Raw genomic sequence first — 24,507 nt, 5'->3', positions numbered from 1 at the left:
CTCCTCTCTTTGACTTTTAGAGTCAGACAAAGTCCTTCTGGTGCTGAGTCCCACAGTGTGCAGCAGGTGCAGTCCTGGTGAGTGCAATCTTCTTGGTGCAGGCCATGGAGTCAGCAAGGCAGTCAGTCATCTTCTTGTCTCTTCAGGTAGCAGATCTGAGGAGCTATGCAGCTCTTCCATATGTATCTATGGCTTCCTGGCATCAAACCTTGGGGCACCCCTGACCAATTGGATGCAGGTTGCCACCCAGGTTTATGACCACTTCCTCCAAAGTGTGGCATATTCCTAATCCCAGAAAGCATACGTCTCTCAATATCCAGCATGGAGAAATTCTCTCCAGAGGAGCTGGATCAGGCTAATCCAACCTACTGGTTGGGCTAATTTTCCTAAACACTCCTTTTCCAACCCTCTCCTTAATTTAATTGCAGAGGCTCCTGTGTGACTGAAAAAGCAGGATATGGGGAAGGGCCTGTGCTATCCTAAATTGACATTTTTCTTTTGAAGACCATTTTGACCACCGCTCACCCCCTTTCTGCCATCTGCTCTGCAGCATGTACTTCTCCGCCCACAGGAAACCTATTGTGTCCTCTGACAGGACACTTCACCTCTTATTAGGCAACACTGGCACAGCCTGGGAGCAAGCTGGCCGATCAGGAGAGAGCAGCGGGAAAGTTGTATTTTGGCTCACAGAAAATAAAGTTTACAACTTCTTTGCTGTAATAGTTGCTACAAATATTCCAACAGTGGCAAGTTGTTGGATGTATCTCAGCTACTAATTAGATATCTTGAAGTATATTTTGACATAGCACCTAACAATATTTATACTTCAATAAAATATTACAATGTCAGCCTATGAAGCCATTTACCACAATGTGGGGGAAACAAAATTGGGAGATTTTCCCTCACCAGTGCTTTTAAAACATATTTTATAATGACCCTGCTTATAGTTACAAGGCCCCCTACCCCTGGGGCATCTAAGGGAGACCTTAGGAGTGACATCTACGTAAAAATAAGGTAGATTGATCTTTTGAAAGTACATTTAAATCCAAAATTGAATTTGCATATAATTTCAAATCAAAAGCAGCCTGCAAGGCTGCCTTTTAAAATGCCAGCAGGCACCACAGTAGCCCATACTCCAGTGCAGGAAATCTACTGGGCCTCTAAACCTCCCTGCCCTATTATATACCAGGCAGAGGCGGCTGCCACAAACAAAGGGTGGTGGGGTGGGTGGAGAGAGTGCGGGGAAGGAGGGTGTTCATAATTTAAAAAAGAACTTATCTGAAGCCGCGATCTATGTCCTGCGTTGCACCTCATGTCCTCTTCCTGTGCCCAGGAACCCCTGGGACAGACTCCCATCCAATTCCTGTGCTGTTCTCATCCTATGATTTTTGTTTGAAATATGTGTGGCATATTTACGGGAAATTAAAAAAGAAACAACCCTCCTCCACAAATGCTGAACCTAGAGTCATGTCTTCAATGAAGCAACATAATCTTTTTTACTCCCATATCATCACGCATTCTAGTTTGTATGATAGCATGAATGGTGTCGAAGTAGTTCGATAGTGAGTAGTGGATTTTGCTTTTGATGGGAGAGTTTGCAGCTTTTGTATAAAATTGATAATTTCCTTGCATGTTATATGTTGAAAGTTTACAATAAAAACAGATTTTAACATATATATATGTATATATATATATATTTATATATATATATATATATATATACATATATATATATATATATATATATATATATATATATATATATATATATATATATATACATATATATATATATATATATATCAAAAACACACTCCTCAGGACCACCCAAGAAGCTGAAGCACTCGTGGGTCACTGGAAAAATGCTCTTTATTCGGCCATGGCATGACGCGTTTCATATATATATCTATTCAAACAAAGTTTCCTCGATATCTCCGCCGTTGCTCCACACCAGAAAGCGCGTCGTTGTTACGGACCGTCCAAGCCAGTTCCACACAAACATTTTGTCTTCGCCTCGCAGCAAGGATGACGACGCCGTGTACAAGTGAAACAAAATTGATTTATTCACCAGCTCTAATTGGACGCGTTTCGCCTGTCTTGCAGCCTTGCTCACCAACACGAAAGTAAAGTTTTTCACTCATTTTAACCACACATTTTTTTGTTGTGGGTCACGTGTGAACTACTGTGCAATTAAAACTGAAGACAGACTCATAGTTCTTTTCAATTTCATGCAATTTCATGCATTAACAAGTCTCAGTTAAATTTGATCTATTTACATGCCAATCGATAAAAAATTATATATATTGTGCAATTTGTAACGAACTCTAATAGGATATTTCATGCGTATGGCAATGTAAAGGGATAAAACTAATTCCCCAAACTTCATTGCCGATCTAGACAACATTATTCTAGCCTAAACCGCATTTTTAACATTTTTCCATATTGTAGTGTCCAAATTTAAATTACGGATTTCGCCCAAGTGGGCTATTGCACACACTGCTAATACACATCAACAGTAAACTTATTCAGCCCATGTGGGCATATTCTACAGCATGAATTTATTTTCGTTTCCAACAAACAGCTGTCTAGACAAAGTGCAAAGTGCAAAGTGCAAAATGTGCTATGTAAACAACAAAAAATCTAACATTTAAAATCATGAATGGGGTGTGAGAGGAAGTTTCATGTTTGGCATGTAGCCATCACAGATGAGTATGGAAATCTTCTTCCATATTCAATCCATCTCGGATTTATTTTCGTGTTCAATTCAATAATGTAACATGACTCAAGCTTACTCAATTGTTTCTCACGATTACCTCCTGTGATATTCGGTAAGACTGCATCAATCACGCAATAAGTCAAGCCTTGCTAATTTTTATTGTGCACGGTCTCAGAATGGCGCGCAACTGGATATGATCTATTGCCATTCTTAAAGATATATATATATCAAAAACATTCATCACATGTCCACAAGGGAAGAAGAGATGCACTCGGCTTTCAGTAATCTTTGCATTTATATCAGCCAGACCATGATACCAAAGTGTGTCTCAGGAACTAGTGAACGGATTTACACCACTTAAAGCAAAGAGTGCACTCTGGACCAAGAGCTACCTCTCTGCCAAATTTGGTGTAATTCCGTTCAGCAGTTGGGGCTGTAGCCGCAACGAAAATTCCTATAGAAATTAACATGGAGAAAATGCGTTTTGGGACTCCACTTTTTTCTCGGCCCCTGCTTGACGAATCACCCTGATTCCTTCAAGACAGGAGCTGACTGGAGCGCCTCATTAGCTTTGAAAATGTATCAAAGATGCGTCTAACGGCGCCAAAGATATTGGCCAATCAAAAAATGCTTTTCCTATGGAAACTAGGTCCTAACTATAACTGGTCACCAGTATATAATATACATATATATATATCTTTGTCCCCAATGTGCCAATATAGTCTGGTGTGCCGCCCCGAGTGCAAAGCTAATGTGACACCCCCTGCGCGCTGTGAGTTGATATGTAAGGGCATTGGGGAGTCCCAGAATAGTGTAAGCTGGAACACGGGGAATTTGGGTCTGAAGGTGTGTATCGATATCAGTTAAAATGTCCTTGCAGAAACGTGCTAGTTTGGGGAAATCCCACAGAATATGGAGGAGCATGCCCTTGCCTCCGTAGCTCCGCCAGCAATCTTCACTGTGGGAGGAGTTAACCCTATGTAGCCTAGCAGTGGTCAGGTACCAATATCTTACTATTTTGGTAGCCGTCTCTATGCTTGATATATTAAGTGCTGAATGTTGCACCCTGTAATACATATCTTGCCACTCCTTGTGGGTCAGCAGTCTACACAGCTCCACTTCCCACCGCAACTGCGCAGGAGACTTCAGCACAGGTGCAGCCAGGAGAATCATTGCGTACAAGTCCGTGAGAAGGTGTTTATCAGCTTGTTTGGAAGGAAGCCATTTTTTAAACTTCATCAAGTGTCTCTGCGCGCCCACTCTGAGTGAGGGGTGCATAATCCAATGTCTGATTTTGAGATAATGCAGCCTTTCACTTTCAGGTAACGTAAAGTCTTCCTTGAGCCAATCAAAAGGTATGCAGCCTTCCTCATCAAAAAAAATGCCAGCCACAGCACCAGCCAGCCTCCTGCCAAATGTTGAATATCGCACAGACAAGTTCCGGTGTGAAGGAGGGTTTCCCCACCACTGGGGTGAAGGGGGAGGAGATTGTTGAAAGACTATGATGTGTCACCTGCCCCTCCCATGTCCTCAGAATCGAGCCAGTTATCAGTACAGGTGAAGGCCTGATGATCTGTGGACTCATGGTAGAAATGGAATCTTCCCTAGTGGATCCCAGCTCTGCCCTACTCCACTCAACTAAGTAGCAAAGTTTGGATGCATGATAGTAATGGTGTAGGCACGGGACACCCAATCCCCCTACCGCTGTGTGGCGCCAGTTGAGCTCTTTTTTCATGTAAGAGCATCTATAAGCCCAGACAAAGCATTGTATCAGGAAATGGCGGGGCCGTAAGGGGATAGTCCGGCAGAGGAAGAGAATCCTGGGTAGGATCATCATTTTTTGAGCCACCACTCAACCCAGCAATGACAGGAGTAGGGTTTCCAGCACGCTAGATCAGGTCTTACCCGCCAAAGATGGTTTGGGTAGTTAAGGGTTTTGACCTCCTCCAGTGTCGGCTCTAGTTGAATTCCCAAGTAAGGGATGGACCCAGGCGCCCATTGTAATGACTAGATCTGTGTTACGTGGGTCATCGTGTCAGGCGGGACAGATATATTAAGGGCCGCTGACTTGTGGAGGTTTCTCTAGAAGTCCCTCATCTCTTCCAAGACGCTCGGCAGAGCATCTCAGGGGTTTCCTAGTGCTACGATAAATTCATCTGTGTATATGCTAATAATGTGTTCCTCCCCACCGAAACGTACCTCAGTGATAGCTATATGATCCTTTACCCTCTTTGCAAATGGCTCCATGTATAGCACAAACAACAGGGGTGACAATGGGCACCCATGTCGAGTGCCCCTCTGTATGGGGAAGGGTGCGGAACTCCATCCGTTAACTCTAACAGTTGCGTTTGGTTCTCATAGTTGCTTAACACCCAGGCACGGAACTGTTCCCCGAAACCAAAATGGGCCAGCGTCTCCATCAAGTAAGGCCACTGAAAACGATCAAAGGCCTTCTCGGCATCGATAGAGAGCTGCATTATCTCCCTTTTGGAGCAGTTTGCCTTATCTATGAGGTGAAAGATCCTCTTTGTGTTATCCGTACATCGTTTCAGAGAAATAAATCCCACCTGACCTAGAGCTACGATTCCGGGCATCAAGGGATTAAGTCAAGCCGCCAGAATGCCAGTAACCAGCTTAGCATCTCCATTAAGCAGTGAAATGGGTTGATATGTAACCCACACTGGCAGCTGTCGTTACCGGATTTAAGGATAACCACAATGGATGCTTCCATTATCAAGGGTGGAAGTGAGGCAGAGGTTGTGAAAGAATTGAAGAGTTTCATGAGGAGGGGATCTAATGCGTTGCAGAAAGTCTTATAGAAAAGCATTGAGAATCAATATGGGCCCCGGGATTTGAGAGGCTTTTGTCTGGAAATGGCTGCTATAACCTCCTCTATATGCATTGGGCGTTGCCTGCCCGTCAGTCAGACGGGTCATCTTTGCACATTGGAGGCAAAGCGCCAGGTTGTTGGCGGGAAAGGATTGCCCCGAGTAAAGATTTGCATAAAAGTCTCTGAACTTAGAAGTGATGGGACCATCCCCTTCAACAACCACCCCCTACTTTGTCACCAGGGACTCCTGCGGTTTGTTTGATGTGCTCTATGTTTATTTGCCCATAACCTCCCGCATCTATTCCCTTCCACGTAGAAGGAGTGCTTCATACGAAGTAAGGTGTACGAAGCCATGTCAAAGTCTAAGCCTGCCAATTGTTTCTTGGTGGCTTCCAGTTGGTGCCAGATCCTGGAGGCCCCAGTATGGTGTGAATATGTTCCAGCTCACTTACCTATTGTAATTGCTCTCTTTTGGCCTTCCTCAGCTTGTTATCTGCCACTTATATTGTAAAACACTCACCCCTGATGGCTGCTTTTAGAGCATCCCAGACCACAGACACAGAAACATTGTGATCATCATTGATCCTTAGGTAATCAATGATAGCCTTCCGTATTTGTTGGACCACGGCTGGGTGCTGCAGGAGGGTTTCCCTCAAGCGCCAAGGCCTGAGAGCAACATCGCTCTGTGCTATCTATATCGCTATAGAAACAGCGGAATGGTTCGAAAGGGACCGTGGCTTTATCACTACCGATTAGACATCAGCTCTAGCTCCCACAATCCCAAAAAGTAATCAGGACGGGCATCAGATTTATGTGCATGGGAATAAAAAGTGTAATCCTGTGTGAACGGATGGCACTCCCTCCACAAATCTTTTATGCCCATCTTTCGTAGCCACTGAACACTCCCAGCAGACAGCTCTCCTATACCCCCCCAGTGGGTCGAACCATTTACATCATTATGGAATACCAAATTAAGATAGCCCCCAATTAAAACCAGTCTATCTTGCGAAGTCAGTGAGTCAGCTATTGCTGTCTGTAGAAAATGCTCCTGTTTGTCATTAAGGGCGTAGAGGGAGCCTAGGATCAGTGTATACATATCTAACTGTATCCGGTAGGCAAGAAGGCGGCCTCTAGTTTCTGCAAGCTTAAGTCAGATTTTCCCCGGAAAGGAACATGAAATCAGAATTGCTACTCCAGCCGTTTCAAGGGCTGTGAAGGAGAAGAATTGTTGGGGAAAGGCTTTAGACCTAAGTTGGTGTCAATCGCTTGCAACCAAATGTGTTTCCTGGAGAAGGCAAGCGTCCGCTTTCGATTGTTCCAGGTAGGAGATGACGGCCCACCTCTTGACAGGATCATTAAGCCCCTTCACGTTTAGTGTGACCACCCTTAGGGGAGTACCTGGCATGAGTATGGGATATATAAGACTCTGGTAGGCCCCACGACCATTGAAGTGAGTTAGGGAAAGCATGTGTGGGAGGAGTCACCCTGGTGTGACATAAACCCAACATATAATATTGATGCCTTCTATGTCTGTACCTGAACAACAAACCCGACTGTTAACAAAACAAAATCAGAGTCACTGTACCTGGAAGGTGATTTACACTGCACTGTGCTAGTGTCAGTCCAGTGTTGACAGAATGATTGGGGTCCAAGGCAGGCGAACCTCAAGGAGCCGGCCCCTCTCCCCCACCCTGGCAGAACCCTCAGAATCTAGAAATAAACATAAATACTGACCCTGAGCTCTCAAGTAGTGCCCTGGGGCAATCAATCCTCATCGTGTCTTTCCAGGAAGGCCTTGTTCTTCTGGGCAATAGTAGCTGAGTTGGGCCGCTAAATCCCTCCATGGGATGAATTTTGTCGGGAGTGCCAACTGCCCCCATGCTCCATCGCTGTTGGCTGAGTGACAGATGCCTCCGAATTCTCGAGCTGTAGCAGTTCACAGGCCGCTGCAAGACAGCAAATCTGGGGATGTTTCCCTCCCCATGAGAAGATAAGGTGAAATTTATAGCCCCAGGAGTACTTTATGGTCTTGTTGTGGAGCAAAGTGGTCACCGGATGGAAATATGTCTTTCCTGGAACGTGATGGCGAAGAAGTCTTGGAATAGCTGCAGGGAGTGACCCCAGAACTGTATTGGGTTTACATCTCTGGCTTTGCGTAGGATCTGTAATTCAGGGGGAAATCATGCACACATACCAAATGTCGACTATGCGGATATCCTTGGTCCATGGGAGACCCACCCAGTGTACTCTGTCTAGGCGTATGTCTTCAGCTTGCGTGTCTCCAAGGATTTGAGCAAAAAGGGCCCTCACGTATGCCTGGATATCCTCTCCCTCCACTGCCCCGAAGGCCTCCTGGATCCGTATATTATTTCTCCGCAATCTGTTCTCGAGGTTCTCCATGTGCGCTTTGAGATCAAGATGTTGATCCGTGAGGCGTATGATTTAATGTTGTAGCTGCTCAAGCTCCTCATCTCTAGTTTTTCATGGTTTTCTAAAGTGTTGACTCTATCCCCTATATCAGCCATCTCCTTCTGGACAGCCTGTATCTCGTGCGACAGATCTTTCTTGACCGCTTGTAGATTTTCTATTAGTGAGGAGAATAAAACTTCTAAGTAGGAGTTCGTTGCCAGTGCCTTATCGCGCTCATCCTCAGGAGACAGTGCTCTGCTAGTTATGGGAGTTGGTCCGCCAGCGAGGAGCCGACCGGCTTGGTAAGCATATCTTTGAGATTGTGGTCCTTTCTGGTGCGCTGCATTGTCATTCTGCAGATGCAGTCAACAACTATAAGCAGTGCAGATGTGGTTCAGGAAGATCGTAGGGGCCGTGGCCGGGACCCACCACAGTCAGGCAGCAGGGGAGTCAGAACTGGCCAAGAGACCAAGGGGGCTGCCACTCACCCAGCCCTCCACTCAATTGGAACCCAGGTAGAGTTCCATAACGGCAACAGCTCCACCCCAGTTATATCGTGGAGCTATCTCCAGGGTGCCCGCTGTGCCCAAGCTCTCCCAGTCAACAAAGAAAGTTAGTGGGTTGGTGCCAATTCGCATTAATGTCTCAGATTCTGTCCTCTGGGCAGCTTTATTCATGGCCACTCACCACCCATTCCAGTGTCTGTCATGCTAGAAACCGTCCTCCCCAGGCATCCCGTTCTCAGTGCTCAACTCCTTAGATGCTGTCCATGGGGGATCCTCCCAAATTAATACGGTGAGTCTTCAAGGTCGCAGGCGCAGAGCGCAAACTTCAGGACCACTTAAAATATTGGGGGCCCCAAGCCAGGGCTCTTCCTGTCAATGGTGGTCTCCTCCTCCCTCAGCAAATTCTGAGTCCTCCATCCCTCATTCCAGAGCTCACAGCAACTTCCGTGAGCTGGCTGCCAATAAAGCAAAGGGAGGCCGCAGGCTTCAGTACTATCTCCTTCCGCCTGAGAGGCCGCTCCGTCCGGTTCTCCAGCCTGACTCTGGCCCTGATAGGGCATCACGGAGTTCTCACTTTTTATTGGCAAAGTCAGTGGTCTGAGGGAACTGGCTGTGGAGCCCCCAAACACCTGTGGGCCAGCAGCAAAATCAGGTGGCCTCCAGGGCAGACCCGCCTCTCTAGTGGCTGCTGAGCCCACAGCACCTCCGATCTTTACGGTCAACGGGCCTCGCTTGTCGCGATCTTTCTTTCTATGTGTCATGAACCACGATGCTTCCAGCGTCATCCAGCAATGCAGGACCTGGATCGGAGAAACTATCTTGCCCGTGCGAAGCCCCTGTGCCTTGTGACCTACAACGGGGAGCCCCTAGTGCCAGCGCACTTTGCCAGGGGGGGAATTTCCCCTTATGGCTGAAACATGTCGACCTATAGATAGCAGTCACTTGGGATTATTGCTAGAGTTCTTTCCGCACCATTTTTACTAGGTGTGAGGAGGGTGGTATCTTTCAGAGTAGTTTGTCTCTCCACACAACCTTTTTAAGTTTCATTCATAGATTTACTTTTTGCACTGCACGACATAGGATTTTTTCATCATGGACATGAGCATACCTTCTCTTTCTTTTTGTATGGTCCCGCTAAGGCATTGACTTTGAGCAACAGAGCTTGCCAGCGAAGCAGTTCTTTTTTGATCAAGGGACAGACCTTCTACTCCTGGCGGATGACCAAATGATGATATTGATCATTAGAGCTTGACGGACTCATATCCATGCTCTATTTTGAGAGATAGATTGATGGCAATCCTTGCTCTGCTCTGGATGCCTATGCGGTATCATAATTGTTTAGTGTTATTTGCGTTCATCTCTATATGTGCTTGTGCTGTTGACCCCCAGTTCTCTTTTTGTGTGTTTATTGAGTTTGAATAGGGGATTATGACTTGGGCAGGTCACAAAATATTTTCCCTTAGACCCTTTTCTACTTGTTTGTTTGGTGATCCACCTCATAACTAGGGGTCTAATTTAGATCTTGGCAGACCGGTTACTGCATCAGAGCGGTGACGGATAGCCTGTCCACCGTGATATAAATTCCATTATATCTTAGACGATTTATATTTCAGCAGATGGGATATTCGTCACAGTTTAGATGGAGTATCCCTTCTGCCATGATCTAAATCAGGCCCTTAGTCCTTCTATATTTTTTTTATTTATCCCAGCATTTTTTAAAAGCCTCTGGTGCCTGTTTTGAGTTATTTTTTTCAGAATTACCTTTTAGTTGTGGTTTACTATGTCTGGCTCCCAAACTATTTTGACGTATAGATGTACAGGTTTCAGCAAAATTTTGGGTAGTTTGTGCTCCTGATTTGCTAAAGGAACCTGTGCAAGTTATTGGCCTACTGCCAAAGCTGCTGCTTGCCCTTTAATATTTCTTCAAATTAGTGAGTCTACTATTGCATAGTTGCCAATAAGTTTCATCCCGAAATCCAAGGCAGGAGCAGCCCGGTTTTCATTTTGAATCTGTTTTAACACCTTCGTCAAAACAGCTACAGATGGTGTACCATGCATGATAGTATATATTGCAGAATAATCTGTGCCCCAAGTGGCACATTCATCAACCGGGGAACCATCCCTAAGGGTAGGCACATTGTGAGAATTCAATGTTTGTCTTGAAGCCCCATATAGGGAAATACTGCTTCAAGCTGGTTTGATTTTTGTACGATCCAGAAATTAATTTCTTCTTGTCTGGTGGGAACGGTACCCATAATTACATTAATGGTCCCTAGACTAATTGCAGGTACAGCCATAAGCAGTGTATGCAGCTTGAACACCCTCACTGGGGTTGATATGATTGTTCACATAATGAACTGTCTTAAACATCTATATAGCCTACCCAAACCTGTATGCAGAGTACGAAGCTCTGCTGCTGTGAGAACTCCTATTAGTGGATATGGTTTATAGCAGGCTAAGACTGTCCATATTGCCCCGTTATTGCTGAGGGGAACCAGTCGTACATTTTCTAGTGAATGTGGTAGGGTGCCATGGTACCAATTTGTGTGTTCCCGAAATGTTAATGGTATATCAAAATTTTCATATGCTCTGTGTTGGTCTGTTATGGCTGCTTCAGTGTAATTATGAAATGTTTGTGCCTTTGCATCTGCTGGCGGAAAAGTCACCCATGATTAGAAAACCTCTGTTTTATACATTTGGTAGGCCTCTACCATGAAGGTAACTTCTCCTCCAGTAACAGGAAGCTCTTGGTTTTGTAACATCTGTGTTAATGCATGTCTGAAATTTAGTGGTATAACTACTGGTTCTGGATTCTGCATTTAAATGAAAGGAATTCAGAGGAGGGAACACTGTAGTATGGTGATCCTTTCAAGGGTTCAGGCTTGAACAACGTACAGACAAAAATAGGTGTTCCCTATTTAGCTGAGGAGATTTATACCCTAACACTATGGCTATCTCTGTATAAGGCGACTAGGAGTTTTGGGCACTTAAGAACTACTCAGGAGACCCATTAAATAAGTACCTGACCTATAAAGTTGGTGGCATAATATCGTATCGCTCTTACTAAGTAAGTAGGACTGTGCATTTGAACAACATATGCATCAAAACATGAGGACTGAATCCATATAATCAGAATATCTTAGCCCAATTCCTAAGTAGCTCACAGTGCGCCATCTGGACTCCTAAACTGACAGGGTACCAGGTAGTGTCTGCAACATCAGAACATGACCACTCTGATTACTTTACAAATACACTTGTTATATGATGCTGTAGTACATGGCAATCAGAGTACTAATGATTATCAATTAGTAATCAGAGGGTCATATTCCGATTCTTATTTATCATTCTTACAGGTATTAGGTGGTACCCAAACATGGGCTGCTTGCTACCTGACATGCAGGTTTCATAGCATCTCTGGGGACAAGGAGCAGCTGAGCTTAAGAACAAGAGCTATGCCCAGGATCAGAAGCATGCAGGCCAAGAGGCCACTGCTTGTGCCTGGAACTTAAGTGTTGATCCTTGTCTTGCTTGAGCTCCAAAGAAAGGGAAAATGGCACAAGAATGTTGATAACACTACCATACTGGCCATTTATCCCACTGGCTTTTCCCTGGTGGGCAGGAGCCCTTAGAGGCTGGTTTTGCAGTATTAGCTTGTGGCTGCATGCACATAAAAGAAAGCTAAGGTTGGGAATAAAAGATTTCCAATAAAAGGGTCTTGGAAAGTATTTTTTTTTAAGTGAACATAGGATCTGCTGATCGGACTCAATTGTAGGGTAAAGAAAGACTTATACTAGGGAGGCAGCGCAAAATATCACATTGACCCGGGCATCAAACATCCTTGTACCAACCCTAATCACTGAACTATTTTCTTTCTCTTTGCAGCTTCCAAATGAACACAACATGTGTAACAATGATAAAGACTGCATCCAAGGGCAACCCAGTAAACAAAGAAAAGGTAAACACGATTTCTCATGAAACTTGCAATTCCAAACCTTACAGGTATAACTATATCCTAAGTACACCAAGTTGTCTACCTCCCACCCTCCTGCCATGCATAGAAATTCCCTCTTTTAATAATTGAAAAGTTAGCATCATTTTATAGTGTTTAGAAAAGAAAGCTAACAACGACAGAATTGTGATTTCTACAATAAGGAGCGTCCTAAAATTGGCTCCCCATAAAAAAATAAAACCAAATTTACTAATTTCTCTTGAAGAACAGCAACCAAAGCTATAGTACGCTCACTACGTGCAAGTCGCTGCCCACCCACACGAACACTCACAAGAAGAGACAACTTTAGATAGCCCCTTATCTTTATTCACACTGCATTAGTTCAGTGAGAAATGAGAATCAAAGTTAAGCAGACAAAATAGTTGTGAGAATATACGGCATACGATCAGCAAAACAGCTCAAATATTGTATGCCCCTTATCTTTATTCACACAGCATCTGTTCAGAGAGAAACAAGTACCATGGTTAAGCAGACATAAGAGTTATGAGAATACATGGCATACAATCAGCAAAACAGCTCAGAAATTGTTCCTGCAATATAACAAGTGTCCCCACTTTTCATTACAACTTAACACTCCAGACTGCATAGTGTCAGAAGGCTCCTATTCTTCATCCATCTTCCATGCCTCTTAACAAGGGGCATCCTGTGGATTACTGGCAAGCATACCTTAGTGGCAACTTCCCCTCAGTCTCACAGGGGGATGGGCATTACCCGCAGTTCCACACTAACATATACACTAGGGCACTGCACAGCTCTTTGTGGCTGCCGGGGTACCTGTTACCAGGCAAATTTCCCCAAAATGTTCAACTCCAGGCATCCCAGGGTAGGGCAGAAAGGTCCAGGACCACCAGCAGGTCAGTCCCCACTTCCTGCCTGCCCAGTGCCCAAACAAATCACCACCCCTCCACGGGGTCAGCTCAGTAAATAGGTCCAAATCTTTGGGTTTTTCCCTTTTCTGCTTCTAGCAATTCCGCCACAGGGCGAAGAGGTCACTGGCGATGTTGCCCTCCGCCAACACACTGCTGGAAGGTTTAGGCATTGACCCCTAATACCTTGAGGACTCGGATGACAACTGTACTCCATTACTAAGGAGAGCCCTCCATCCCCAAGATGCTGTTCTATGGGTGCTTCATATCATACCACTGCACCAGCTTTTTACCCCCGGGTATATGGCCCGTGGCTGTCCATACCAGCACCATACTTTAGGCCATACCACAGTCCTAGTGCACAAAATTTGGACCACTCCAGATACCATGCACCGACGTGATCTGGCAATGTAAATATTCCAGAAAATCCATTTCCTCCCAGGAGGCTATCATGCTCTTGTTCTACGACCTTTGTTCATGGATGGATGTTCCCTTCTGAGCCCCATTCGCATTCCCATATTTTTTCTAGGACTCCTCACCCTCATGGCTGGAGTCAACCACTGGAAAGTGCTCTGCTTACTTGAAGCCAGAGTCCTTTGTTGCCTGATGGAACCAAACGCTGCGCTCACACATAGACAGATTGTGTCACTATATTGTGGAACTCACCTTCTAGTGAGTGACACCACACCTTGTTGCCAGAGCCACTGGTCTCGGACTGATCTCGAACCAATCCGATTGCTCATATCAGGGGTGACTCACCACCTCCTGTAGTGTCTCAGTAAGTCCCTTCCCCATCCATCTCTAAGCAGCTAGCCATAAATGTTTGCGCCTCATCTGATAGAGGCTCACAGTACTACACTGGGTGCTCCCATTACTAGATAATAAATGGAAGGTTTGTGCCTGTACATCCTTTGGCCTTCCTTCCCGAGGATCCCTACTGAGTCCCCATAAGGTAAGCCTGGAGATCTTTGGACCCCAAAGGAAAGCAACTGATCATACATGGGAAATTGGTTCCTCCCAATATCCCCAAGACACACTTTTGGGCATTGCCTACATTGAGGTTGCTGCTTCATACTCACTCCCTTTTCCTTAGCGATGTCTGCTTTCTTCTAGCGGACAAGTGTGGGCTAATATGCTTAAAGGACGATGAAACCTCCGCCTCCCTCTTTCTAGGCCCACTTGGCTGTGGCTTGATAGTACCATAATGTCATTAGGTGGGGTATTGCATGAGAGTATGGTAGCCTCATGAAGAGTAGGAGTAACTGCACACCTGTACTGTTTGAGCCATCCAGAGCCTTGATACCCAGTGTTGCCCTCAGCAATCGATTGGCAGCCCCCGCACCCACCTTTCTGTTCAGCAAGCACCAACCTTAGCTGGTGTTAAACAAACTCCTTATTGAATCACCTAAGAAGACCCCTTATCCGAACTGAGAGACCTGCCCTGAGTAGCAAGCTACTCCTTGCAAAGTGGAAAAACAGGAATGTTAGTTGCGCCCAGAGCTGATAAAACCCATGCTTTGTCTATGAAAGCCCCATACTTGTGGAGTTTACTCGAAATAGTAAGCCTCGTCGATTGACATGAACTTGACAGAGACTACTCCTTATGTGGGAGGTGGTGCTTTGTCCTTTCATAGTTAAGACGAATGCAGTGCTTAATTTGTAGAATATTAAGTGCCAGGGCTCTGACCAGGAGGCCACTGCAGCTTGCACCACCCATCGCCCCCCAAACAACTACTAACCATCTCTCTCGCATGTAAATGTGACAGTTCAGATTATTCCAGGTCCCCAAAACTAAAGGAATGGCTGGGGAGGCAGAGATTAGCAATCTTAATTTATATTGTGTTCCTAAACTACAGTTGTTCTGCTCTTCTCTTAATTAAATGAGCAGCCCCACCATGTGGTAGACTGTTCTAAGTATAGTGTTGACAATTAGGTGCCGGTGCCGAGCACCGGAAACCAATTAATTGCCGGTGCTTAGCACTGGAAAGTCCTGGCTCAAATTAAGCACTGGCATGGTTAGAGGTTCCTCAGGGATATAAAAAGTGGCTGACCTCACTATGACAATGTAAAGCATGTTGCATAATTATCTATCACCTGAGATAAAGCCTGTAAATCGTACCTCATGACTGCCTCCACCACGAACCACTCTGGAGAGGCTGCACCACTTCCACTTGTTTAACCCAAATCATACCATGACACATCTTGTTCTTGAGTTCAAGGCTCAGATAAGGCCTTTGCTAAATCATTCACTTTTATTTGCTATGTGATGTTATATTACATGTTGGTCCGAAGACTCTCATTTCGTCTCCTAAGCAAATTATTCCTCGCCCAACCTAGGTGCCCATACCTATACAGCATGCAAAATGTTCTGTTGGCCTTTAATGGGTCAAACGCTGGAGAACATTTTCTAACCATCCCTGGCGAATAGCCAGTAAACATAACCAACTTAAAAATACTCGCTGATTAGCTACCTAAACCTAGTATCCTGATATATATCGTGCCTTTGGTAATCAGCCCTGTTGACTTGCTCGCCTACAGATTTTGTCCATTGTGGGGTGACACAGAAAGCTCCTAGAGCTACCACTGAAGTAGGCAATACATTTTTTTCCGAACAGACACAGACTGTAACGCAAACAGTTGGTTTCAAACAATGGGGGGGGGGGGGGGGGATCCCATTTACTGGAACATAAAATTAAAGGCATGCTACACACTACCCGGCTCGATAGACGGGTGAGTGTCAGCACACTGGAGGGTGCCCTCCATGGCCCACTTGGAACATTAAATCAAGGAAGCAGTGCCATAATACCCACTTACACATGTTTCCTAAAGTGCACGCGGGAGTGCCTTTGCTGCATAATTTTGCATGCTTCATGCATAATTTAGTCAATCCTACTGCATAATTTGGTCTACCCTTGCCTACGGATTCAAATGCCCCTGCTGTCTGCGAATGGGACGGAACCAGTCAAAGGCTCCTGACATGCGACTGCCTCTGCCTCAGCCCTGCCAGCCTAATGACAAGAGGCGTCAGTGAATTTCGCAAAGGCTCTGAAGATTTCACCTACTCTAAACCACCAGGTCGGTTAGATAGATGAGTGTCACCCAACTGGAGATTTTCTTCCATGGCCCACTGGGGACATTAAATTATGCAAGCAGTGCAGTTATCTCTCTCTTACACATTTAACTGCATAATTTTACTTTTTCTGCATGCATAATTTTGTCAACCTGCTGCATAATTTGTCTTCTTCCGCCTCATAATACCAATTGTCCTGCTCTATGGTAGGAGGACTGAACCAGTCACAGTTCCCTGACATGTGACTTCCTCTGCCTCCACCCTGCAGCATTAATGACATGAGAATTCAGAAGGATCTCGCACAGGCCATTTAGACTTCACCTCATTCATAGAACTATGAGAACCCCGTGAGAAACTCTCTCTCCATGCCAGAATGTATTCACTTGCTCTGCTACCACCCAGCAACGTAGATAGATGTAAATATGGATGTGTAAGTGATACAAGGTAGATGTTCCTAGAGCTGAACCAACCATAACGGATTACAGATAACCGGAATACGATGAAAGTGTAATATTAATGACAGCGACAAACAGCGGATCTGATTATCGCCAAAGAGCCACACCCTGCAAGGGATAATTACTTTCTGGATTTAGGACCTCATTTACAAGAGGTCTGCGCCCCTGGAGCATCAGTTTTAATGATGCTTGGTGGCGCAGGTCTCTCAATCATATCTACGAGGCCACGCAAAGCCACCCTTCATGGCTTTTCATGGCCTTGTAGAAATGGTTTAAGGTAACGCAGCACAAGTCGCTCGATTGCCTCACACTGCATCAGGAAGGTCTGCCATGGGCGTTGTACTGGGTGTTCCCAGGCAACGCCCATAGATTTGGACACATTCCCAAATTTACAACTTAGTGGAAATCTGGGAATGCATCAAAACCATACGCCTTCCCAGGGATGCCGTTGTCGTGTAGTTCCTATAAAACCTATATAGGATCTGCGCATTTAGATAACACACACTGCAGGATTGGTGTCAGACTGATTCTAGACACCCCCACTGGGTATGTTGGCCTGTGTACCAGCTAGCTCACAGTGCCACTAGAAACTCCTCTACCAAGGAGAGAATAGTTCTTGGTGTAGTGTTTCGATTTAGATACCTGTACCTGAATCATGTTCTTATATAGGCACAACTCGCTTTGCCCTTATTTAGGCATAGAATCCCAGCCCTTATTTAGGCATGAGCCATGCTAACCAAATACAGGCATGGTCACCTACATCTGTCCATCCCACGCCACAACAAGTTCTTAAATACTAGACCCTTAAGCCGAACGGGACTTTCCCTAGCTAGGATTATTGATTTCTCCAAGAACTCATCTATTATGCATGAACTACTATGCCTTAGGGAATCATCCATGACGTCTTCCTCTGCTCGACTTTACATCAATGCTAGCATTCCTAAATACCTTCCAGGTATAAATATACCTTCCCTTACCATGGTAAACCACGGCATGGCACGGCGATTACACAGCACGACTTGACTGCACGATTCGCCACGGCAAGTTCGGAAGAGACCATATCCCAGCCTGACGCACTGACCAGACGCTGTCATCCCTGCTCGCAGAGAATCCAGCTTCCAGTGTTCTGACTCCCTTCGCGGGGTGTTAGAGTTTGAGACCCGGATAGAGATTCCCACCTCGCTCATTCTAAAGGTATGGAGTCGACTAGAACCTAGAGGGACTCTTGGCATACTAAACTTAGTATATACCAAACTATAGAAAACAGCAACTACTTTTACCTCGCACCACACTTAGGTTAGGTACACCGGGGTAGGACTATTTAGAAGCATCAGACCAGTATTTACATTTTAGCCTGTGTTATTTATGTATGTATATATATATATATATATGTCATAGCTAAAACAATGCTATTGCAGTATTATTTCTTCCTACTGCTTACGCTGTGCGTATTATATTTTTCCTTCTGTCTAATGATCCTAACAGCTCATATTTCTTACACGAGAAACAAGACTGTTTAAAGAACCCTTTTATCTGTGTAACTCTGGAGAAACTAAGCATGCACGATTGACTGAGTGAAACTGTTATCTATTGTTTCTGAGACGCGTTCCCATTCTAAGGGAAACAAAGTTGTCATGTTTATGTGGTTGTCATAAACTAATCCCTTCTTGTTCATTTGAGATGTTTCTAGTGACCTCTGAGTTAGCTGGCACACACAAGTAATTAAGTTTAATGTACTCGATAGGAGCTACTGACCTTAGTCCTATGCAAAAACTATAGTGTATATTATTCCAATGCGCAGAGCCTATAAGTGAAATAGGAACTACACTACATTGGCAACTATCAAACATGACAACCCTGATCCCTCATGACTGTGGAAACAGTGTACTACTTTTCGCTCAGTCACTCGTGCTCACTTAGTCTCAGAGAGATACACAGAATAAACGGCATGGACTTTTTTCAATAAGCATTTATTGAACAGTTGTTATTCTAGTGTAAAAGAGGTGTGCTGAAACAATAATTAGACAGTAACAGATATAAATGATTAGAAGCACTAAGAAAGTAAAAGGATGGTAGATTTCTACTATTTTGCTATAATCATGATTACAAGTAAGTATGTAAAATACATGATAATAAAATACGTACTCCTACAGTGCTAACCTAACTAAATGCACCTAAATGTACCTAGGATGTATGTAGATTTTAAGCCAAAAACCTCTATAGGATAAAGTCAACCCCATAACCTGAAGTGAGAGACTGTGGGACCCCATTTTGGTCTCGAGTTGGACACCCCACAAGGGATGTTAGACCACTGCAAGCTGGAGTATCTGCATGCAGGAAACTCAGCGTCTCGTGTCAGGGTGTCAGCAGGGAAATCCTGATCTCCTCTGTTTGTCTCAGCAAGATGTGATGTTTATACACCCAAAGGTCTCCCCGGGGGTTCTACCTTCCTGTGCCATTTGTCGGACTTAGGATGACATCAGGAATTAACTTTATACATAGTTATTATACAGGAGATGGTAGTGTTGCTGAGTTTCCAAGAATCCTCATGCATAATGTATGATGCTTTTACTCTGGAAAATCCTGCGTTCTGTGTGCACTGTCATTTCTAGGTAAAAGGTCAGTCCCCGAGAATTGTTATGTGTGTAATGTAGGGGAGAGTATAGGTGAAAGGTTACAATGTTACCTGAGCCTATATTGGGGTACCTATATGGAATATAACACCCACTCCTCATCCGACTGAACGACATAATTAAATTCTAACATACTACTAGGCTATCTAGGCACTGGTACGCAAACAACTTCAGTAAAACAATAGATTTGCTAAAAGATGTTAAAAATTCTAAAATATGTTAAAAGGAAAAATTGTCACTCAAGCAATAGCTCTAATGTGTCTGTATATATAGTTCGAACTACTGCAAGCATCGGAAAGCCATGTAGGTCATAAAAAGTGTCAATTCTTTTGGCGTTCCAATTTATGTTTGTTTAAAAAAGGCTGAATTTTTCCCAGCACACGACGAGCCAAATGTTTGTGTCCTGGCTGGTAGACGCAACACTGCTTGTTGCAGGGATTCTGCTTATGCACAGAACTATGCGCAGGAACCCAGGACCTCAGAGAATTGTGGTGTACCAAAAACTCCCCTCAGAACCCAGAACCCCTTATCCGACTAGCTTAGTGTCCCATTCGTTATCCGAGATCTAGCTCGGCGGTCCCAATGTATAGACAACCCAGAACAAGCGACTTAGAATATTCTCAGGAATAGTGGGAATCAGAAATACCTTTTCGGTATTATTCTCATATCAGTCCACAACAGAATAAACAAAGACACGGTTAAAGTTTAAAGAGTTTAATTTATAAACCTCGCGTCCTAAGATGCAGTATTTTGGCTAACATAAGCAGACAAATGGTTAAGATCAGAACCATTAGCATTGTTACAATACCATAGAAAATGAAAGGAGCAATCATAATAAAATGACAGTGGAAAGCAGCCACCCTCCTTTCGCTAGTAAACTAATAATATTATTATTAGACTATTAGAAGGTCTCTAGGCTTGAATGGGGAACCCCATACTTTATAGGTCAGCTTAGTGGAATCACATCACAGGATCAGCTAGGCTCTCTCCTGGGAACACTCTTCTGCCGACTGACTCTAAAACATGCTGCACTGCAATATTAAAAAGCACTCGTCTTTCAGGTATCTGCAGCTGCGTGCATGTTATGGCTAAATAGTAGTACGATCAACCTGAACACAACAACATGCACTGTCTAGTGACCCAGACTCGTTCTTTACACGGTGTACAGACCAAGGTCACTGCTCACTGTTAAGGATGTTAAACAACAGACAGTTCTCATGTGAAGCAAAGTCGAGTAAGCATTTCTTAATTAATAACATGTGACTACAGTGTCACGTGCAAAAGCAGCAGAAGCGGCAAGATGGCTTTCTAACATCTAACGCGGTTGTGCTAACTTAGCATTGTACATAGGGAGATAGGTATCATCACTACACCCCCCTTTGATCGGACCACTAACCACTAGGGGCGCACTTTCAAGAACGCAGAGTTCAAGTTCTATAGAACGGAACCAAGGGCATGAACCATAAGTTCATATAAGGTGAGTGAAAAAGTTCGAAGAAAAAAAGAAAAAGAAAAATGATGTTGTTAGGAAATAACCTCATTAAAAGGGAAAAAAGCAAAACATCGATAGTCATACCATGAAATGACGAGGGCACAAAGTCAATCCAGCATGGTGTAGGCACAATAAGTTGCAACAGCTTCCAAGAGAAAATCATTGGAACGGCCCGCAAAAGTATCAGCCATCCAGTTAAGCAAAGGAAAGGAACACACGTGTTCCTCGACTAAAGGAGCCTCAAGCACCAAACTTGGACAACAGGCGGGTTCCTCAAGATAACTCCGTTCCAAGAAGTCAGCAGCCGCCTTTCCGATGTCCCAGTTCCCTAAGGACTCCATGCGCAGCCGCACAGGCCATAATCCCGAAGCCAGAACAGTCCAACTCATGAACCACCAAGGGGGTCATCAGCTGACCATAATCCGGAGCAGGAGACACCGATGATGACAAGCACAAATCCAGAGCCCACTGGAATGGACAATCTAGGCAATGAAAAACAGGTTGCACACAAGTAAAGAAGGGAAACCGGAACGACAATCCATAGGCGCTGCTTAAGGTCGCCAACGGTAAAGTGCCATAGTTATCAAGCATCCGGTTATGCAGATGGAGCAGCCTGGGCATGCTGCCTTGGTACGCAAGTTGTGCATCCATTGCGCAGCACGCAAATCAGTAGAAGCACCCCAGCTACGAGGGCGAGAAGCAAAGGGAGACCTCCGAAGACGCTGGAAAAAATAGAATGAAAAAATGCGGGGATCACACCAAAAATAGTTTGAAAGGAGGTCACGAGGCCGGAGCCCACAATTTAAAAAAAATGAACCAAGCCACTTGTTGACGAGGCATTAAAGATAGTCTGAATCAGGGTTCCAAAATGTAGTGGGAGATCAGTATTCAAAAGAGCTTGTACTTCCGTGCATGTGTTAGCTACGTGAAGGACAAATGTTTCACGGGATGAAGTCAACGCGACTTCTTTCTGAGACAATAGAGCCCTTATTCTGCTCATCTTGTTGAACTCTGCTTTCAAGGTTGGAATAGAAGGCCAGATAGAAACATCGAGCCGGCCATGCGGGGATGGGAAAAGGACGTTATTGCAGCAAACTACTCGCTGTGATACAGTCACTATGTAAGGAATTCCCACTAACATCCCACAGCAGGCTTCATTATTTAATATCAAATAACTACCGTTAGCAAGCAGCGTAAAAGACGGTGTTATAACTGGCACCGGAATCCCTTTCAGGATGCACGCTAAATAATTAAGGGCCTGTACATTACAAGCACCATGTAACTGAATATGTCTACAAACTACAGAGTGATCTGGAGTGGAAGTACACTCCTCCCCTTTCAAGTAAACTTCTGCGCTGTCTCTCACACATCTATACGTGAATGGGAGTGACCAAACTTTGTGCAGGAAGGCAGAACCAAGTTGTTCATATCTGCCAAGAGCATAATGTTTCATGCACGAACTAAACTTAAACAGGGGAAAAGGTAACGTGATCCACCCATTGATAAGCCACACGGCAGAATTTAATTCAGCAACAGAGAAAGGTAAAGGCTCTAACTTCTCAAAGTGCAGCAGTGAGTAAGTAGCATCTTTCATGGACATAAACTGTTGCTTTGCAGTTAAATTGAAAGGGAGGAACAAAGATGAAACATTCATGTAATCCCAAGGTACTTTCCCTGCCTTTAACGTTTGCAAGGTCCATGCAAACTGCATGATAGAACGCAATTGGTTTTGACCATGATACAATACAGACAAATCATCCTGCACAATGTCTAACACAGAGGACACAATATTATCTAAAGTATAAATTCTGGAAGACAGGGTGTTAATGCTATTATAGCCAACACTTTCTCCATATTGGCTTGATCAATAGCACGTAATCTGGATGCAGCCTCAATCTGCGACAGCTTCCAAACTTCGTTGTAAACAGCATATACCCATCTTTTGGACCTCCAGTAGCAGGACCCTTAACAAAATCATTCAAATCTATGTTGTCATTTAATTTTGATAAATGAAGTTTAACAGATGCTAAAGTAGAATGTTGCAGCCATGATTGGCATAACTTCCCCACAGAGTAGGTAGTTACACTATGAGAGGATTCAAAACGTGGGTCCACACAAACTTGTGTATACCCCTGTTTGAAACCTAGAAACCGGTGTTGACAGACATCTGAACTTGTCTGCCACACCAACCACCCTTCCGGATTCAAATCAGTAATGTTGAAGGATGTGTTGGACACGTATGCCTGCAAGTTAGAAAGGGGAAGATCCGTATGATTACCCCAACCAGGGTAAGCACCCAGATCCGGAATCGAGGATGAATTTAATTTTTTTGTAGTACCCATTCCAAAACAGGTGGTCTGAAAAATTGAAGAATTTAAAAATAACATATGATTCGGGATAAGACAGGCACGATGTAAAGCTTCTGTTCCCTGTACCTGCCACGGTTTAGAACCCCAAACCGATTTAAGATCGATAGTAGCCTTCCACAGATCATATCTTCCAATTGCCAATTCGTCCATAAAGGACTTGGAATACAACAATTTGGTGTGTGTCAGTCTAACTTTAGAAGCAGAGCAGACTCAGGCGCTACCTTAAAATAAAAGGAGGCCGGGTTTGATACACTGAAACCAGAAAAATAAGTGTATTTCTGCTCTAACGTGGCTGAGCTGCCCAGCCTAGGTGCGGGGCAGTGTTCCCATTGAGTGTAATTTACAAAATTCCTAAACGTATTTGCTTTGTGCAGGAAGTGTGTGCCATAATGTTGATAGCAGAATTGCTCATCATAATTTGCAGTATCTAAATACAAATCTTCAGCATCAAATGCAGCATAATATTTCAAATCAGAAAACAGTGCTTCAGGCTTTGACATCCCAATCATCCGAGTGGATGTTCTGTTTAACCACATCACCCATAGAAACACGAAATACATTTGGCACATTAATTACTTCAGTGGGGCCATGAATTTGAAATTTAACTGCATCCCAAGCAATCCCATCACGGACAGGCCAGGCGGTAATGTTCACAAATGTCTGGTCTCTCTTCATGATATGTGATGAGGAGTGGGGGGCCAAAGTTCCATCAATGAGACGAATTGTAGATCTTTCTTTCAGGTAGTGTCCATTGATAAGTCTAAAAAACACTACCACAAAGCCAATGGACATAAACAAAAAAATACTTATGAGCACCAGCCAAATGTAAGTCCAAGGGGGAATCAAAAAATGTCTTTTGAACCAGGCAGCAAAAATGGAAACCTTTGACGGGGCAATGGAAGTTATTGTCAAAAGAAGAATGTGACTGGGTAATCGCAGTTGATTGCAAAAGAGGCACCGGGACTTCTGTAGGATAAGCATACTCAGGATCTTCAGGCAGATCACTAGCCGTCGGTGGTAGCAAAGGACCAGTGACTGCATGCATCTCGACGGCAACATCAGGCAATGTGTTAGAAGCAGGGGCTACAACAGAATTTCTCAGCATCGAAGGGCAAGAAACCGCTGGTGTCATACTAAGAAGTATCGGCCACT

General features: G+C 44.3%; 1 protein-coding gene across 4 annotated transcripts in view; it reads left to right on the top strand.

The window, feature by feature from the left end:
* P2RX1 (purinergic receptor P2X 1) overlaps nt 1-24,507 on the top strand; it is a 997,156-nt gene that overhangs the window by 418,962 nt on the left and 553,687 nt on the right. For all 4 annotated transcript variants that reach the window (XM_085646926.1, XM_085646924.1, XM_085646927.1 and 1 more), the window contains one exon: nt 12,344-12,416. In XM_085646926.1, coding sequence (XP_085503052.1) covers nt 12,344-12,416 — 73 coding nt within the window. The remainder of the gene's footprint in view (nt 1-12,343; nt 12,417-24,507) is intronic.

The sequence above is a fragment of the Triturus cristatus genome, chromosome 3_2 (genome assembly GCF_964204655.1).
Source record: "Triturus cristatus chromosome 3_2, aTriCri1.1, whole genome shotgun sequence".
Taxonomy (NCBI): domain Eukaryota; kingdom Metazoa; phylum Chordata; class Amphibia; order Caudata; family Salamandridae; genus Triturus; species Triturus cristatus.
This window is presented reverse-complemented; position numbering and strand designations above follow the sequence as displayed.